We start from the raw sequence: 12,960 nt of genomic DNA on the forward strand, positions 1-12,960 counted from the left end.
AAATGTATGATTTCGGGGTTGGTCCCATCCCATAGTAAAAGTTGCTCAGTAAGTAAGTACTATGACATAGGTTACGTGTGTTTATTAACAAACATAATTTATTAATGTCGGTCAAAAGGTAAAAAAAATGTCAGGTCACTTCCATAAGTCAATGCAACAGTGCTGCTTGCAATAAACGTTGGTAATTAGATAGTTTGTTTTTTTTAAACTACCCTGTGTGCCCGCGATTTCGATACCAGCCTCTGTTCATATTAACTGTCAAGAACACGCTAGGTGTGTTCATTTTGTATTGAAAATGGGGCGCTTGGCACCGAGTCTTTGATAGATGACGCCAGCATAGGTTTTACCTGTCTCTAGTTTTGTTCTATACTACACCTCAACATCAACATCAGACCAGCCAAAATGTATGATTTCGGGGTTGGTCCCATCCCATAGTAAAAGTTGCTCAGTAAGTAAGTACTATGACATAGGTTACGTGTGTTTATTAACAAACATAATTTATTAATGTCGGTCAAAAGGTAAAAAAAATGTCAGGTCACTTCCATAAGTCAATGGGCAGTTTGAATTAAACAATTAATTTTAAGGAAACATTTATTAGAAAAAAACAGTCTTCAAAATACTGGAATGGGTTAACCTAAGAAAAACCTAACCTAGCATCTAGCGTCGTCTCTTTTTCTGCGGCGCTTTCTCCTCTTCTCCATTCTCCGCGTTCTCCAGCATCTTGTGTCCACCATCTTCCTCATCATGATCCTTCCTCCTCACCGGTCCAGTGTGCGTGATAGGGACCGCCCTTTCCCCTTTACTCTCCGACGCTCTAGGCGCTACCACTGTTAGGACTCCGTCTGAAGACAACCTGGACTCCACAGTGTCAGGATTGCAGTCCTCGGGCAATGTATATCTTCGCTTAAACTGCCTGGAGATGTATCCATGTTCATCTTTCTTTTCCTCGTGTTTCCCTTCAATTACCACGCAGCCGTCCGCAGTCTTCACGGAAATCTCATCAGGAGCAAAATGCTGGACGTCCATGTTGACTTGGAACTTGTCTTTGTCAGTTTTGATGGTGGATCCGACGTCCCGAGCCGCCAGAGCCAAGTTTCGCCAAGGATGGGAGTAGCGACGCTGCACGGATGGCCGGTCGAAAATGTCCATTAGGAAATCGTCCGGTGACAAATCCAGACCAAATAGTTGGTCCCGAAGACGACGGGGACGTAATTCGTCGAGTAATAAGAGCGCCATTGCAGATTATTCACTTGTTGATCGCTTGAGAATCGCTCGAATCGCTTGGAACGCTTGCTTACAATCGAATGACGCCGAGCGCTGCTGCCGTCATCTTTATATGGATCGGAAATGCATTCGAGAAACTACAAGAATGTTCTTGATAGAAGTGACACGTAGCGCGGAATAGCGGAACTATGGCGAATGCTCGGGAAAAGTCGAGAGTTTACTTAACTATAGTGACTACATGCTGCAGCTATCTGCCGGTAGATGGCGCCTAAAATCAATTGCGCAAAAAAGCTCATGGCATTTATCTATTTGGCTTTATGCTATTCAAATTATGTTAATTACGTAGTTTGATAATATTTCTATACGACTTAGTAGGCTATGCAACCAAAAAACTGCACATACATCTTATTTATTTTAGTAACATTGTACTATTCGCCAATAGATGTCACTGTAGAGCACGACCCTGTTTTATGTATTGAAGCCATTGAATTGAATTGAAGGGCATGAATGAGATATTTCGCGAATATTCCCACGGTATTTTGGTTGAGGGCTTGGGGACGTTTGTGCCGCACTATGGTAGAAATATCTAGAAGGATTCCTGTTACCTATTATTCTTTAAAAAAACAAGCACGTGTCCGTGATTGATTTGAATGTCACGTGTAGCACAAGGTCTAAAAAACAAAAGACAACCGGCCGGCGAAATTACGGAATCCAAACGGAATCGTATTTTTTTTATAACAAACGAATAGTTTTGTATAAATAGGAATAGGTATGTTAGGTAAGTATGTACATATGTAAACTCTATTTTTTTATTCGGTAGACTAAAATGACATTACATAGTATGAAATGACACATGATGTTCATACTATGAAATGTCATTCCAGTCTACCGAATAAAAAAATAGACTTTAATATAAATTAAACATTTTATAACATAAAAATGATGGATGGAAACATTGGAAACTCCTATCTATACCTACTTACGCATGCATACACATACAGTATCAATCTAATAGGAATCTAAAATTAGGATAAGTAACCTAGTAAAAACGTGGGTACAATTTGTCAATTCGTCAAGTGGACGAAAACTAGCGCATGACCCGGATGACAGTTTTTGAAAATAATTTATAATTCAATGGGTGCAATAGGTAGATACCTACCTACTTACTGTTTTACTTTAGTTAGTAGGAAATGAGTTTATAATTACAGATTAGTAAGAAAATATATTTAATTACTACCTGACTCAAAGGAAGTCAAGGAACCTCTGCCCTCTGTCTCTAGCTGCTAATTTACTCCCTTTTAAAACAAGGTTTAATTGTTGAAATGGAGCATTTTGCTAGAAATTTCTTGGATTCATCCAGATGCAAACCTAGGTGCCTAACTACCTGTAGTACTTACAGTCTTACATGCTAAAACGCTAAAATTAAAACAATACTGTAGCGGAGTGGTCAGTCATGCCATGCCTTTTCTATGGATTCTAGAAATTAAGATAGGTACATATTCTTATACATTTCTAAGTAAGTAGGTTTTATATTTATTTAGGCTGTTGTGTTTTTTCAAAGTCGTTCCCTGTTAAAAAAAAAACAGTTTGGAAAATGCATTTAATCAATACGGTACGACATTTCAAAGAATGCACCAGAAGTTACTAACCCGGATGCCACTAGCGCCAACTGCGGCGAAAAGTCAAACTACACCCCGGATATGGCTGGAACATTCTAGGCGATTGTTTTGTTACGGCAAAATCGTCAAATTTTCAATGGAATTTGATCTAGACTCTGTAGTCATATTTTTATTTAATGAATTCTGATTTATTCGAATAGATTTTCAATATATTTTCATTCATACATTTAGAGATTTCATCATTTTTCCAGAAGGATCTGGAACATTCTAGAAACTTTCCTACAAATGTTAGCGAGCGCTGTGTGCGCCATCTCTCGTTGAGTAGATGTACTGATGAAATAAGCTGTGGTACCGTCAACCTTTTTTTGTTGTTTCTAAAACAAAAATAGTTACTGACCGAGCGAAAGTGAAGGTTTCCTTTTCAGCTTGGGAAAAAAATCTTTTGTATGTCCGGTTGTCCTGCACAGGGTTAATTTCTCAACCGATCCTCATGAAATTTTGTGAGCAGGTTCGATAGTTCATAGATTTTTTTATCGATTGAGTTTTTGAAAATCTTCTTGAATTTTTTTTTACGTCGACGGCTCACAGAGCCACTAGTTACATATTTAGCAATTAGTAAGCTATGAGTGTTATTAGTATATGAAGCAATGTTTGTGTCACGTCTATCGCCTGTAGTATAGCGCATTGAGCTATGTATAGCGTAAAACTTCTAAATCGATTTTGAATGACAGTTTAATTGCTCCAACTTATCCAATGCATGTGTCATTTTAGTGCTAAATTGGTACAAGTGGTAAATTGGCCAATAGAATAGTCCTAAATTGATATATTTGTATTTTTTCTACTCCCGTACTTTTATTTGTCATTGAAAGGGTCGTGCACACACCTTTAAATCCCTATCTTATAGTTGTCAAGACAAGTCTTTAGTCTCTCTCTCTCTCTCTCTCTCTCTCTCTCTCTCTTTAGTCTATTCCCCAAAAAATAATTTGTGCTTACAGCTTACTCGCAGTACCTTTTTGGCGATTTTACGATACTTCGTGTAATGACCACTTACAAAATATTGAATGAAATACAGTGTTGCCAACCTTATTTTAAATGTCATCTCTGACAAATAAGTGAACCATAGACATGTTTTTTTGTTAATTTCATTCATTCATTCATTCTTTTCCCGCCCGTACCCTCCATTTTTGCTACATCTTGAATTAAAAATATTTGTTAAATTTACAATATTTTAAACCTAATTCTAGTGCAACTATTGGTCTGGAGTTGCAGCATGTAATTTTCACTTTATGCTGCATAATCTTCTACTCTATTCTTCAAAACATTTTGAGTATTTTTGACTGTACGTATAAACATAAACTCATACTAATCATAAAACCGGAGGCAATTCAAGACGTAATAGTTTTATATTACATTTACATAAATATGATATTATCAACAGCTTAAAACTAATCAGTCATCACCACGTGTACGATTGCATATTTTTTTATAAACGCGAACCAAAGGTTGCAATCCCACCGATATCTCTAGAATTTTCTACTCATACACAGATGGCGCTTGCGGGCGCTGTCTATATAAGCCGGTTGACGTTTCCGCGCCGTCATTGAATCAAATACAAGCGAGACTGAAACTGCGAATCAACGCGCGATCTAACACGTGTTCTATTATAAGTGAAAACCGGGCGAATAAACGTTATTCTGCATAGAAAAGTTTCCTGAGTGTATATTTTGAAGAATCTCTGTGAAAACTACGAAAATGCCTGAAGAAATGCAGACATCGGGGGAGGTGGAGACCTTCGCCTTCCAGGCGGAGATCGCCCAGCTCATGTCACTCATCATCAACACATTCTACTCGAACAAAGAAATCTTCCTCCGTGAGTTAATTTCAAATTCCTCCGACGCCTTGGACAAGATCCGTTATGAGTCGCTCACCGACCCGTCGAAGCTGGACAGCGGCAAGGAGCTGTACATCAAGATCGTGCCCAACAAGAGCGAGGGCACGCTCACCCTCATCGACACCGGTATCGGTATGACCAAGGCCGATTTGGTGAATAACTTGGGTACCATCGCGAAGTCTGGAACGAAGGCTTTCATGGAGGCGCTGCAGGCCGGCGCCGACATCAGCATGATCGGTCAGTTCGGCGTGGGTTTCTACTCGTGCTACCTCGTGGCCGACCGCGTCACCGTCCACTCCAAGCACAACGACGACGAGCAGTACGTGTGGGAGTCTGCCGCCGGAGGCTCGTTCACCGTCCGCTCCGACACCGGCGAGCCCCTCGGCCGCGGCACCAAGATCGTCCTCCACATCAAGGAGGACCTGTCCGAGTACCTGGAGGAGTCCAAGATCAAGGAGATCGTCAAGAAGCACTCTCAGTTCATCGGCTACCCGATCAAACTGGTGGTCGAGAAGGAACGCGAGAAGGAACTCTCCGACGACGAGGCAGAGGAGGAGAAAAAGGAAGAGACTGAGGACGACAAGCCCAAGATCGAGGACGTCGGGGAGGACGAGGAGGAAGACGGCAAGGACAAGAAGAAAAAGAAGACCATCAAGGAAAAGTACACCGAGGACGAGGAACTGAACAAGACCAAGCCCATCTGGACCCGCAACGCCGACGACATCACGCAGGAGGAGTACGGCGACTTCTACAAATCGCTCACCAACGACTGGGAAGACCATCTCGCCGTCAAGCACTTCTCCGTGGAGGGCCAGCTCGAGTTCCGCGCCCTCCTGTTCATCCCCCGCAGAGCCCCCTTCGACCTGTTCGAGAACAAGAAGCGCAAGAACAACATCAAACTGTACGTCCGCCGAGTATTCATCATGGACAACTGCGAAGACCTCATCCCCGAGTACCTGAACTTCGTGAAGGGTGTGGTCGACAGCGAGGACTTGCCCCTGAACATCTCTCGTGAGATGCTCCAGCAGAACAAGATCCTTAAAGTCATCAGGAAGAACTTGGTTAAGAAATGCTTGGAACTCTTCGAGGAGCTGGCCGAGGACAAGGAGAACTACAAGAAGTATTACGAACAGTTCAGCAAGAACCTGAAGCTGGGTATCCATGAGGACACACAGAACCGCTCCAAGATTGCCGACTTGCTGCGTTACCACACCTCTGCCTCCGGCGACGAGGCGTGCTCCCTCAAGGAGTATGTCTCCCGCATGAAGGAGAACCAGAAACACATCTACTACATCACCGGCGAGAACCGCGACCAAGTAGCCAACTCGTCCTTCGTTGAGCGAGTCAAGAAGCGCGGCTATGAAGTAGTCTACATGACCGAGCCCATCGATGAGTACGTAGTCCAACAGATGAGGGAGTATGACGGCAAGTCCCTCGTCTCCGTCACCAAGGAAGGCTTGGAGCTGCCCGAAGACGAGGAGGAGAAGAAAAAGCGTGAGGAGGACAAAGTCAAGTTCGAGGGTCTCTGCAAGGTCATGAAGAACATCTTGGACAACAAGGTTGAGAAGGTTGTCGTCTCGAACAGGCTGGTCGAGTCCCCGTGCTGCATCGTCACCGCTCAGTACGGCTGGTCGGCCAACATGGAGCGCATCATGAAGGCCCAAGCTCTCCGCGACACTTCCACCATGGGCTACATGGCCGCTAAGAAGCATCTAGAAATCAACCCCGACCATTCCATTATCGAGACCCTCAGACAGAAGGCCGATGCTGACAAGAACGACAAAGCTGTGAAGGACTTGGTCATCCTGCTGTATGAGACTGCTCTGCTGTCGTCTGGTTTCGCTCTGGACGAGCCTCAGGTGCACGCCTCCCGTATCTACAGGATGATCAAGCTTGGTCTTGGCATCGATGAGGATGAGCCTATCCAAGTCGAAGAGGCAAGCGCCGGAGACGTGCCGCCGCTGGAAGGAGACGCTGATGACGCGTCCCGCATGGAGGAGGTCGATTAAACCACCCGCCTATTTTAGTTCTTGGTTTAATTGATTTGTGCACCGGTGTACAGCCAAAGACTGATTTAGTTCAAACAATTCCAAACCGTTAATAATGGTAACAACTATTTTGTTTTCACTGTTTTAAGTGCTCAGTTGTCTTCGAATAAAACAAATTTTATAATTATTTCTGTCTTTTTATTCAAAATAATTTAAGCAGTGTCTAACCCAAAAATAGCTCATTTTCTGGTCACCACATAGTATGTAGATTAGTAATTTGGGAAATAGTTATTTAAAATAATTATTTCTTTGCATTGTGTAGCTATTTTTGGGACAAATTAGGTTACTGCATATTATGGCTCCTCTACACGATGGGCCAACGCCGGCCACTCCAAGGGACGCAGCCATGCGGTAGAATGAGATAGCAATATCACTTGCTCCCTCTAACGCATAATGCGTCCCTTGGAGTGGCCGGCGTTGGCCCATCGTGTAGAGGAGCCATTACCTATATTAGCCAACAAGCTCAACCAATTTGATTCCTAGGCCACTATAGAACCTTGTCGCTATGCATCACTCGATAAGCATAAGCAGATAAACAAAATTGATTTATGACAATTATTTCTAGTGGTCTAGGAATCAAATTGGATGACTAGTACAAGTCAGTGTCAAATGAAATAAGATGCTGGTTTAACATTAATAGGTATCTAGATATCCTAGACAATTGTATTTAGCTCATATCAAGAAGTTTAGTCACACAACATAATTCACAGGAAGCTGAGTCACGAGATAACAAAGCTTTGTCGAATTCAATTAAACAAAGCTACACACTTCAAATAAGTAAAATATGCCAAATCATTGAGCCATCTGCGAATTGTACGAACCGATAGTGACGGGTCGGCTGATTCATTTTCTGATCCAAGCAAATAAATGTGTATTTCTTTGTCACATCACAATGCATATTTTTACTAAAGTACATTTTCTTAAAACAGCCGTAGAATTAGTGCAACTCTAATCTTTACGTACGTGACCTACATTAGGCAGATCAATAGCGTTGCATCGAAGCTTCTAGAAAACTAAACTATTCTGCCGTTATATGTATCTTTGGCTGATATACATTCTACCTATCTATTATGTTGAAAAGGTATGCATATTAATATTATTTTTACTAACAGGCTGCGTCACACAGGCGCGTTTCCGGGCGGGGCGTGAGCGGAGCGCGCGGCTTCACATATAAAACGCTTACGCCCCGCCCGGAAAACGCGCCTGTGTGACGATTTGATAAAGCCATACAAAGCTAATGTTTCATTTGTTTTGTGTAAATAGTCAAAAATATCTTTATTCATGTAGGCCTAGCAACAAGCACTTACTATATAAATCTAGTAACTCCAGCTCGGAACTTCAAAGCAAATATTCGGTTCGAAGCTTTTGCTCATGGAAAAGAATCAGGCGCTCATGTGCACTTGAAATACCTTGTGTGCGTCATTATAATAATGTATCGAATTATCGAATATAAAACAAGTATGGCTTGTGGTATCATTATTTATTACAAACTTACTCGTAATCCAGGAAAAAACACTACTATAATATAATATAATGTGCCGTGAACCATTTCACATTTAGTTCTATGCTTTAAAGCTATCCGGTGGCGAATGCACTAGTCCCAAAACGCACTATTAGTCAATACACTCTAATTTCGAAAGCCCCTCTTCTCATAAGAAACTAGGCCCAAAATACCATATTTCCAAAAAGGCTCATTCTCGATTTACACGAGAACCATTGAGAACTAGTCCCAAAATACACCTTTCCCAAAATACCCCAAATTGTGTTCACCTGTGCGTGGCGTAATACTTTATTCTCATAATGCGTAGGTCTCAAAACACTCTAGTTCCAAAATACCCTATTTTTTTGGAATGTCTCTTTGTGACTGCTTTCAGCCGTAATCATTACCCGTTTGATGCCTAAAATTTTTTTTTCAAAAATAGGATTTACGTATTTAATTATTATTTTGAGCTATACAGGGTGTAATCGTTAAGTGTTGCTCGGCGATAGTTCCGTAAATATAGCAGATATCAGAAAATTTCAAATTGATATCGAAAGTGCATATAGTGAAAGTGAAGGGCAATATACACACGAGTGTTTTAATGCCTGTGTTGATAAAGCAGTGTATGGAACTATCATAATTAGGTGGGCGAGAAACTACCCTCATTTATGGCATTAAATAATTAAATAATTAAATAATGCCATAAATGAGGGTAGTTTCTCGCCCACCTAATTATGATAGTTCCATACACTGCTTTATCAACACAGGCATTAAAACACTCGTGTGTATATTGCCCTTCACTTTCACTATATGCACTTTCGATATCAATTTGAAATTTTCTGATATCTGCTATATTTACGGAACTATCGCCGAGCAACACTTAACGATTACACCCTGTATAGCTCAAAATAATAATTAAATACGTAAATCCTATTTTTGAAAAAAAAATTTTAGGCATCAAACGGGTAATGATTACGGCTGAAAGCAGTCACAAAGAGACATTCCAAAAAAATAGGGTATTTTGGAACTAGAGTGTTTTGAGACCTACGCATTATGAGAATAAAGTATTACGCCACGCACAGGTGAACACAATTTGGGGTATTTTGGGAAAGGTGTATTTTGGGACTAGTTCTCAATGGTTCTCGTGTAAATCGAGAATGAGCCTTTTTGGAAATATGGTATTTTGGGCCTAGTTTCTTATGAGAAGAGGGGCTTTCGAAATTAGAGTGTATTGACTAATAGTGCGTTTTGGGACTAGTGCATTCGCCACCGGATACCTAATTTCTATGTATTTACTGCATGTGATATCTGTGTATTTGCTACGAGCTTACGAGTAGGTACAATGTTCCCAACCGCCGACTTCACAGACGAATAAGACAAAAGTGAGGGAGTGTCATTATAAACGTCATTTGCAAAGTTAGCTTGGTCCGACAAATGTGGTTGGACGTTGGACGTACGATCTACCTACGCCTACGACCCTCGCGACACATACTAAACTTGATCCACTCGTTGTACTTACGCCATTCAATTCAGCGGCAATTTCACACGCTTTGCGACGCGGCCATGCATATACCTCGAGGTCGTATAACAAAACTCTGACCATCGCTGGACCTTATATCATTGCAATAAGGTTGAAAATGGTCAGTTAACTGTGTGGACGATGGTGCGTGAACCCTCTGGTCGATTTTCAGTCAAGTTCTCTGTGGACCAGCAAGCATAACGTAACTTTAAGAAACGCTCACGACCCGCCCGGTAAACGCGCCTGTGTGACGAAGCCTTAAACCTCCATATGAGGCTTAGTTTCCACCAGAGATAGGCGAGGATGCGTTTCGAGGGATGTGTTTGTTTAGAACCAATAGAATCACTTCATTTGTTTTCCTCGCTCACCGTGCAGTGTTTCTATTGGTTCTTAAGAACACATCCCTCGTAACGCAACCTTGCACGTCTCTGGTCGAAACGCAACCTTAAGGCTTCGTCACACAGGCGCGTTTTCCGGGCGGGGCGTGAGCGGGGCGCGCCGCTTTTACATATAAAACGCTCACGCCGCGCTCACGCCCCGCCCGGAAAACGCGCCTGCGTGACGAAGCCTTTATACTTACTGGTTGCCTTGAAATCGCGGCTACGATAACTTAGCAAGTGATTATAATACCTCTGTTACTGACTCATTATGATGATCTTAGACCTTCCAACTTCCAGCTAAACATCTTTTTAGGGTTCCGTAGCCAGATGGCAAAAAACGGAACCCTTATAGATTCGTCATATCTGTCTGTCTGTCCGTCCGTCCGTATGTCACAGCCACTTTTTTTCGAAACTATAAGACCTATATACTGTTGAAACTTGGTAAGTACATGTATTCTGTGAACCACATTAAGATTTTCACACAAAAATAGAAAAAAAACAATAAATTTTGGTGGTTCCCCATACTTAGAACTGAAACTCAAAAATTTTTTTTCATCAGACCCATACATGTGGGGTATCTATGGATAGGTCTTCAAAAATGATATTGAGGTTTCTAATATATTTTTTTTCTAAACTGAATAGTTTGCGCGAGAGACACTTCCAAAGTGGTAAAATGTGTGTAACTTCTAAAATAAGAGAACGATAAAACTAAAAAAAATATATGATGTACACTACCATGCAAACTTCCACCGAAAATTGGTTTGAACGAGATCTAGTAAGTAGTTTTTTTAATACGTCATAAATCCTCTATTTACGGAACCCTTCATGGGCGAGTCCGACTCGCACTTGGCCGCGTTTTATTTTGTTTTAGCGCTGTCGTCATCAGCTGACATTATAATACAACGGTTTTGTAGGGTTTTTGGTATTTAGCATACCTACTCGTTTTTAAAGTTAAGGGTAGTTTGAAATTGAAGACTTAGCATACCTACTTAATTCGTTTATACAGTCGTTTTTTAGGGTTCCGTACCCAAAGGGTAAAAACATAATCATAATCATAATCATCGCATTTATTCGTGATAAACTATAACATACACAAGTACACAACAAACAGAGAAAATTAAACATAATATAAATACATAGTTTACCACGAAATGGTCCCGCCTCAGCATAATGCTAACCCAGAAGTTAGCGCTGATCTTCCGGCGAGGCCATTTGTGGGTCACGAAACGAAAACGGGACCCTATTACTGCTATTACTAAGACTCCGCTGTCCGTCCGTCCGTCCGTCCGTCCGTCCGTCCGTCTGTCACCAGGCTGTATCTCACGAACCGTGATAGCTAGACAGTTGAAATTTTCATAGATGATGTATTTCTGTTGCCGCTATAACAACAAATACTTAAAAAAAACCGGCCAAGTGCGAGTCGGACTCGCGCACGGAGGGTTCCGAACCATCAACAAAAAATAGAGCAAAACAAGCAAATAAACGGTCACCCATCCAAGTACTGACCCCGCCAGACGTTGCTTAACTTCGGTCAAAAATCACGTTTTTGTATGGGAGCCCCATTTAAATCTTTATTTTATTCTGTTTTTAGTATTTGTTGTTATAGCGGCAACAGAAATACATCATCTGTGAAAACTTCAACTGTCTAGCTATCACGGTTCGTGAGATACAGCCTGGTGACAGACGGACGGACGGACGGACGGACGGACAGCGGAGTCTTAGTAATAGGGTCCCGTTTTTACCCTTTGGGTACGGAACCCTAAAAACAGAATAAAATAAAGATTTAAGTGGGGCTCCCATACAACAAATGTGATTTTTGACCGAAGTTAAGCAACGTCGGGCGGGGTCAGTACTTGGATGGGTGACCGTTTTTTTGCTTGTTTTGCTCTATTTTTTGTTGATGGTGCGGAACCCTCCGTGCGCGAGTCCGACTCGCACTTGGCCGGTTTTTTCACAAGATCTCACTTTTTGTTACCGCTTTTTTATGCCCAGGTGCAAAAGTGCATGGCCAATGGCAAGTAATTTTGCAGCTCGCTGAACACAGATGACATTTTATGTTGTATTTTATGTTGTTGTAATCTTTTCTAGGACAGTGTATACAGTTTTACAATAAGTTACCAAGGGAGGCACTAAATTTACCATTTCCTGCACTTACTACGATGACTTACTCGAAGCGGCTGTAAATGTCGATGTGGCGCGTTTGAAAGCAGTGGCATTGCCTGAATCCGGAGCATGGCTGCACGCGCTACCATCACCATACTTGGGCACACTCCTTGATACTGACTCCCTTCGCATAGGTGTGGCACTGCGACTGGGCTGTACTGTTTGCGAACCCCACCAGTGTGTGTGCGGGGCTGCAGTCCAACCAAACGGTCACCACGGACTGAGCTGCGTTCGTTGCGCCGGTAGGTTCTCCAGACACCAGTGCATTAACGAAATTATTCGTCGTGCACTGGTGTCTGCGAATATTCCCTGTGTCTTAGAGCCCCAAGGCTTAAGCAGGACCGACGGAAAAAGACCAGACGGTCTGACGCTGGTCCCATGGGAGCGAGGACGCAGCCTCATTTGGGACGCGACGTGCGTAAGCACATTTGCCCCTTCCCATCTCAGCTACACGGTGCACAAAGCTGGAGCTGCTGCCGAAAACGCCGCCAAACTAAAACGGGTTAAATACTCAAATCTGGAGCCGACCTTCGATTTTGTACCAGTAGCCATAGAAACCAGCGGGCCTTGGTGTGCTGATGCTAAAAAATTCATAAGAAAGTTAGGTCAACGCCTACGAGAGAAAAGCGGCGACCC

The 12,960-nt window shown here is 42.3% G+C and overlaps 2 protein-coding genes across 2 annotated transcripts; one reads left to right on the forward strand and one right to left on the reverse strand.

Moving 5' to 3' along the window:
- Positions 1–573: 573 nt before the first annotated feature.
- LOC134658346 (protein lethal(2)essential for life-like) lies at positions 574–1,313 on the reverse strand. The gene has a single exon (XM_063513975.1). The coding sequence runs from the start codon at positions 1,234–1,236 to the stop codon at positions 658–660; it is 579 nt and encodes a 192-aa protein (XP_063370045.1). The 5' UTR covers positions 1,237–1,313; the 3' UTR covers positions 574–657.
- A 3,119-nt stretch (positions 1,314–4,432) lies between these two features.
- On the forward strand, positions 4,433–6,909 carry LOC134658338 (heat shock protein 83). Its single transcript, XM_063513961.1, has one exon. It carries the CDS (start codon positions 4,596–4,598, stop codon positions 6,741–6,743), a length of 2,148 nt encoding a protein of 715 aa, XP_063370031.1. The 5' UTR covers positions 4,433–4,595; the 3' UTR covers positions 6,744–6,909.
- The last annotated feature ends 6,051 nt before the right edge of the window (positions 6,910–12,960 follow it).

The sequence above is a fragment of the Cydia amplana genome, chromosome 22, assembly GCF_948474715.1.
Source record: "Cydia amplana chromosome 22, ilCydAmpl1.1, whole genome shotgun sequence".
NCBI lineage: Eukaryota > Metazoa > Arthropoda > Insecta > Lepidoptera > Tortricidae > Cydia > Cydia amplana.

Excerpts from the sequence above, each read along its gene's own strand:
- LOC134658338 (XM_063513961.1), top strand. The coding sequence starts at position 4,596 with ATGCCTGAAGAAATGCAGACATCGGGGGAGGTGGAGACCTTCGCCTTC.
- LOC134658346 (XM_063513975.1), bottom strand. The coding sequence starts at position 1,236 with ATGGCGCTCTTATTACTCGACGAATTACGTCCCCGTCGTCTTCGGGAC.